General features: G+C 40.7%; 1 protein-coding gene across 1 annotated transcript in view; it reads right to left on the minus strand.

Moving 5' to 3' along the window:
• Positions 1–6,129, minus strand: part of lamb2 (laminin, beta 2 (laminin S)) — a 57,202-nt gene extending 51,073 nt beyond the window's left edge. The window contains 2 exon segments of the mRNA XM_042491459.1: positions 5,521–5,594; positions 6,044–6,129. Coding sequence (XP_042347393.1) covers positions 5,521–5,551 — 31 coding nt within the window. The 5' untranslated portion in view covers positions 5,552–5,594; positions 6,044–6,129.
• Between the last annotated feature and the right edge of the window lie 1,199 nt (positions 6,130–7,328).

Here is a 7,328-nt window from a genome sequence, read left to right on the forward strand (position 1 = left end):
GCAAGTTATGATGGGTCAGTATACAGCAACACAAATAACATACACAACCCAAAAAATGAAGATGGAAACATGATGTATTAAGTCATATTGTCCAAAAACTTTGGACAATATGACTCTTTAAAATTTTCTGCTGGTACACTGTACTGTTCCACTCCACACTGTAAGCACATGGTAGCTCCACTCAGGTTCACCACTGTACCAGCCACCCTATTGTTTTTAATGAGACCATCTCCATTTCCTATTCCTCCTCCATGCCCCTTCATCCTCCCCCTCAAGTCCTCCTCCTCCTCCTCTATCTCCACCTCCCCTTTCATCCAGAAAAGCCCCTGCCAACAGGAACGGAGAAACCTAACTCACTGTCCTTTCACAGAAACAAACCTGTTCCCTCTCCTCTCTCTCCACCCCTTCCCCCTGTGCATAAAGTCTTTCTCTCCCTCTTTTCTCTTTGTCCCAATCCTTTCAGCCCCCCCTCCTCTAATTTTTCAGCCTCTCTGTCTCTACTGCTGCTGGTTAGTGGGCTTTACCGCACCATTGTTCTGCTATCCGCACATTTCCGGAGGCTGTCGCTTACAAAGGCTTGGGGGAACACGCTCTCTCACTCCTGCTGCCTAATGCCGGCCCTCACCTGCCCACACACACATCTGAGGAGAGTGTTAGCAGTTTGACAAAACACACACACTCCTCTAAGAAAGGTGAATTACAGAGGATTTACCTCCATCCTCTTTCATGTGGAGTTTTCCTTTCTTGCTTGCTTCTCAGTTCCTTACATTCTCCCTGCCTTCCTTCCTTCTTCCGAAATTAGTTGATCCCTCTCTGAGTTTATCTAAATCACATCACTTCTTGAAAAGTTGCAAATGACACCCTCAGCAAGTATGGAGTAGTATAGTATTACCATAGTACTTTGGCTTAAAAAAAAGATCACTTGCCTTATTTTTTAACGCAAAATTAAAATTGCTTGCAAACACTTCTGCAGATGCATATGAGCATGCACACGCACACGCGCATGCACACACACACACACACACACACACACACACACACACACACACACTCTACAAGCTTCCTACAGGTCCTCCTTCCATCCCCACCCCCTAAGTAGAAGAATAGAAAAAGAAAGTGAAAAGAGAAAGAGAAGAGAAGAGGCACTGCTGCTTCTTTTGTCCCTGTGATCAGCCTGAGAGCCTGAGACCTTTCACTCTCTCTCACACACACACTCAGCACACACACATCCATACGTTCTTACACACACCAATTAACCCCTTCTCCACCCCAGGGGTTCAGACACGACCCCTGACCTTGGAGCTTGTCTTCAGAGGCGTCAGGAGTCTGAATGGACAGCTCCCTATCTGTATAATGACAGTGTGTGAGGTTTATGGACACACATGTCATGTCAGACACTTGTTCACCTTTCCACTCTGAAAACACATACTCGTCTCCCATTTCCTCCTCTCATTCTCTCTCAGCTGATCCAGTCTCTCTCTCTGTTTTCACTAACTTCCTCTCCAGACACTCTTCAGTCTTTCCACACCGCTCAGAGGTTGCAAAAGAAGTTCTCTTACACCTTTATCTTTTCACTGCGATTCTTTACTTCTGAGGAATATGATAAAAATCTTTGGGACGAATGGGCTTCAGAGGTACAAGATGAATTTGGGAACCAGATTCAATGAGAAGGATTCTTTTTGTAAAGCAAACACCACACATTAATGTGGGACATGACCGCAGCCAAGAACATAATACTCAGTACATAATAAAATGATGAAACAAGATCCAGCCATCAGCTACCTAGTAGAAACCTGAACCTATTTTGAGATAGCTGAATCTATTTCTCTGATCCATTTAACCACTGTGTTGTTTGACGAGGTCAGCCTTTCTTCTTTCAAAGAACAGGTTCACATTTTTTCAAGTCTTTCTTAAAAGAGCGTGTGAGAGTGTGAGATTTAGGGGGATTTAGTGGCTCTAGTGGTGAGGATTGTGGATATCAACCAGCTAAAACTTCTCCTGGTTAGAATTCTTTCAGTGTTCTTTCTTTCGGAAATGTTTGACCAGGAGCCCAGGTTATCAGCAGAGGTCTCTTCATCTCCAAAACAAGCAGATGAGGTGCTTTAAACCAGTAAAAACACCAAATAAAGCAGGTTCATGTGACAAATCCGGTTTCTCAGACCCTGTTTGGTGAGTTGGAGACGGATCGCTCGCCCAGCACCTGATGATGTGTGTTCATCTTTTTTCACTAAGATCCAGACATTCAGGAGGTTTGTACCAGGAGCCAAATTATCCGCAGAGGTCTCTTCCTGTCCAAATAAAACCGTGAAAAACACTGAATACAGCTGTATCACAGATTTGTTTTTACCGACACTCGTCAAAAAGGGGCTGTGAACTGTGGTGAATATGTGAAAGTCCCTATCTAAAAGCCAGTGCTTGGTTTGTCTGTTCTAGGCTACTACAGAATCATGGCAGTGCAACATGGCAACCTTCATAAACAAGGATCTGCTTCTTATGTAGATAAAAACAGCTCATTCTGATATAATGAAAATACAACTCTAATGTTCATTTAATTACATACAAAAGAAAACCTATTATTTACCCGGATATATTCTATTTCTATATAACGCCCTAAATCCTACACACTGGACCTATAAATCAGTGTGTAAATTGCTCCCCAATATAGCAGAAAAAGTATGTGAAATCACCTTTTTCCAACTGAGCCTCACCTAATCCATACCAGTGATGAGATGACAGCAACAACCACACTGACAGAATGTAAATATCCCAAAACTGCTCTTAAAAAATATTGTGTTTATGAAGGATACTACCAAAAACACATATTAGAAAATTATATTTTCAAGGCCTTGAGGTGGGTTCTTTTCAGCTGGCCAGTATTGTTTAACATGTACAAGTTTGTAGGAGCATTTATTGGTCTGGTGCAATGCAGTGCATTCTGGTTTTCTACCTTTCAGCAAAAGCGTCCTTTTTTCTGTTTTCTATGGTCATGTAGCACCACTTTCAAACATATTTGCATTTTCCTCAGCAAGGCAAGGCAAATTTATTTATATTTATTGTTACTTTACAGTGTCTTTCCTCTTCATCTACAAAAGACAGAGTTGCAAAAACCTGGGTGGGTGGGTGCTGTGTGTCCCGAAAACTCTCAGCCACCGTAAAGAGCAGCAGAGATATGTGAGGGGACACCCTGAGAGCTAACAGCAGGCACTAATAGACTTTAACTGGAGCAATGAGCCCATTGTCTTCGGCTACAGGGAACAAAGCATCAGGAGGCATTTTATTGAGGGTCATTACTCAGATAAATCTTTGGCTAACTGATAATACTGAGTACACACACACTTTGGTTTGAGTGGTGCAGGTGTCAGAAGTTTTTTGTGTCATTTTTAAATAAGATAAATACAACTGATTTGGTGAAAAGAATCAAATAATGTGTGCTATGTTATATTTTCTTTAAATCTGTTAGTTTACCAGCCTTTCTTTATTTCTGTCACCCACCCACATATATACTGTACACATGCAGCACTGAGCACGCAAGCATCCAGAAGGCTCCTAAACAGAGCTGGAGGTAAGTGTGGAGTGGGTGTCTCTATTTGCGGATTCAGCTGGGCTGTTTTAGGAGGACCATAAACAGAGCGACACCACCCACAGAGAGAGGCCGACAGACAGAGACAGAAAGAGAGGCATGGACGACCCCAGAGACCCGCAGGGCACCAGGGGCCCTAAAAAAGAAACCACAGCTATCTTATCTCCATGCAGGGGCCGATACTCCCATCAGTCTTACATCCAGCATGTTCAGGCTACTGTTTCTGCCCACAGCCTTTGCTGCTTCTCTGCACCGTGCTGACTGCTCTGTATACTGACAGAGAAAAAGATATGTTACTATAAAATCTGCTGGAAGTCAATGTCACAAATGTTTCTTTTATTCCTGACTTGGATTGAAAAATCTACATTTGTCTTCACTTTGGAAGAATTAAATACAGAAAACTCTGTGCTGTTTTGTATAGGAAAGCAAATCCTGATTCCAATTATGATTCACAGAGGTAACAAAGGAAGAGGTACAATAAAAGCACTATTTGGGGTTGGGGCAAAAACTAATAATCATTTTAAAAAATCGATACATGTAATGTCGCAATATTTTGTGTGGCAATATTGTATTAGTACACAGACACCAAGTATCAATTTTGCTGTTATTTCAATTAAAGATGTTGCAAATACAAACTAAAGTTTTGGCAGCCTACTAGAGTAATCAAATCAATTGCTTTTTCAGCCCACTACATTTTGCTGCAACAGAAATAATAACTGAGGTGAGAAATTTTATCTTCAAAACTTCATCTTAATTAGATTATGTTAATAAAGATTTCCTTTGGAGACATCATTTATAGTTGAAAAATGTAATAAATCCCAATATATCACAATATATATGTTACCGCAATACGAAGCGTATCACAAAACATTTAAAATCTCAATATATTGTAATAATGTTGACTGAGGTATTCTGATTATCGAATCATGGGGCCTACTGTGATTTACTGGCACTATACAGTGCACCTCTGCCACCCCCAAAACACCCTAAACACCCATATTTTCTGGCACTGATGAATGGTTATTCATCACACCACACTCTTTACGCGTAGAGCACACTGTTGTCACCAGCGCGTTGTTGTCACTGCAGAACACCAGACGCAGTGAAAGAGAAACTTAACAGTTCATTGTGCTGGGTCTAAAAGTTTGCATTCACTCACTCTGCACTCTGCTTCTCCTCTCATCCATCCATTTGATCAGCACTGATGCGATCAACCAATCAATATCCACGCCGCAACGCAAAATGCAGACTGCAATCAAACTAGCCTTCACTCCAAAAAATGGTCTAACTAGCCACCACTTTGTTTGGGAGTTTGTGTATATAATAGGCATTATAAGTACGTGTAAGACTTTAAAATAAAAGCTCCATCTGGGTGAATCACATTCATTCAACAAGTCAGTCAGTCAGTCTGTCATATATAAATAATTAGATACATACATGAAACACAAATGTATGAATCTATCAAAGAGTAAATATATAACTATCTAAACACAAAAACAAATCAATACACAATTAAACAGAAAATATATGCCATGTCACTGCAAAAAAATTTACTCTAAAGGGCAAAGTAGCCAGTGTTTAAGTCCTTATTGTCATAAAAACAAGTGAGCATGTCTGCCAGTGGGCTGCATAATACCACCACTTCTCAAAGCATTGTCACTCTCTAGAACAAAAGTCAGGATCTTAAAACCATTACCAAAAAAATAACTGATATGGCTTCACATCAAATCACCTCAATGGCCTTTTAAGTCAAGATTTCAACCCAACATCCACATGTTTAGCAGGAATGCACGAGCTCCATATTTTCCAGAGACTAATCAAAGAAAACCCAGTGACCTGGAGACAGTCTTCAGCCTTCAGCGGATCACTTCTGAGGATTTGTTCATGAGCAGAAAACACGGGCTGACTTTAAAGAGCTCGTTGGAGTACAGTGGACTTACCGCAGACGAGCATTAGCAGTGACGCCTGCATCTCCGCGCGCACATCAACCCGCGAGGCTGCAGGCGACCTGAACCTGCGCGAGACAACAGCTTGGGATGAAATAACAGTGAAATAACACAGACTTTTAACAAGCAGAAAAAATGTCTGGATTTTTGGATGAAAATGAAACACTGATTAAAAAAATAATTACAAATATAGTTCAAAGTGCGTGCAGAGGAGAACACACTTTGACTTTGGACACTTTGACTTTTATTTTGTCCAGCAGGAGGTACACAGTGCATAGACTCAGAGACACACGGGGGTCCTTGTGTTTTCTCGTAGTTCTGAATTCACCGTCACTTTCCACGATATAAAAATGTCTGCGGATACTTCGGTGAGTCCCTCTGAGCAGCTTAAACCGGTTAATTAAAAACTCTCCTCTCGGATGGGACTCTTTACAACAGACTGTTTTCAGCTGTCCAATGACTGTTTGTCGTCTTTACACTTCACACGTTAGCGGTTAATCACAAAGACGCCACTCACCGTCCCGTTTCTGGTGTCCGGTTCTGTGTTTTGTCCGGCCACAGTCTCCCTCTCGGTCCACTTGCTGCGGAGTTACCGGACGGATGCGAGGCTGAGCGGCGTTTCTGCTGTGAGGAGTCCTCAGCTCCTGCTCCTCTGCCCCGGAAACCCCGAGCTGGACTCCCGGAGCGGAGCAGAGCAGCGCGAGGGGAGGGCGCGAGCTACGGGGGGGATTGGGGGGGTGCAGAGGGGCGCGTGTGCGAGTCCCCGGGTGGGCGTAGGAACCGTGGGGATGTACCAATCGAGATAATACCTCTTTAATTATTAGGCTAAACCAAGAGCTACAACGATTAATCGATTAGTTTAACTCTTCACCTTAGAATTATGAGTTATTCGTATATTCTTATTCTATAGTACCTCATTAATATTATTTGAGGTGTTTTTGTTTGTTTGTTTTGTTTTAAGATATATGCATTTTTGGGCTTGTATTAAACTTTTTTTTAATTAAAGGTCAATTGCACTTATGCTGTTTGGAATGCAAACCTTTGAAGCTCATTATCTCAAAATCACTCAGAATGCAGATAGAACCTTCATAGAACATTATAATTTTATGGTGGTGAACTACTAAATTATATACCAATATTTTATTTATTTATTTATTTTTGGTTCGAGTAGTTCGAGACTAAGCAATTATTTGCTTCTTTCATGTACACTAGCAAACGATAGACTTTAGTGGTCCTAAAAATTAAAACTAAAAAAATATATATCAACTAGCTATAAATGCACTGTGCCAGAACGATTTCATAATATCACTGGGGATATAATATAAAAAGCCTATACAATCACTATCAGTGTCGCTATCATATCTGATCCCTATCCTACTTGCCTACTGTTTTGGGGGGAAATGGGCTAATTCTTGATTCAACACATATATATATATATGACTCTCAGTAACTTTTCATAGGCAGAAGAAACACAGATATGTTATTCTGTAACAGGATAAACATAAAGTAGGCAATGATATGAGCTACATAAACTGATATTACAGACACACTCTTCCATGGCTTTCAAGTCATAATTGCTAAAAAAATGTTGCACAATGTTGTTAAAAAATCTTGTTTAAAAACTTTAAAATCCTGACTGACATTAGTTTCTCATGTTGCGTTCAGATGCCTTTCACAGCATTAAAAACTTTGAAACCCAAATTGCAAATTGGTCTGATTTTTGATTTTTTTTTTAAAAAAAAAAAAAAAAAAAAAAAAGCTAAAAAGGTTACAACAATCTGGCAAGATATGTCCCAAAAATT

This window comes from Plectropomus leopardus, chromosome 8, assembly GCF_008729295.1.
Source record: "Plectropomus leopardus isolate mb chromosome 8, YSFRI_Pleo_2.0, whole genome shotgun sequence".
Classification (NCBI taxonomy): domain Eukaryota; kingdom Metazoa; phylum Chordata; class Actinopteri; order Perciformes; family Serranidae; genus Plectropomus; species Plectropomus leopardus.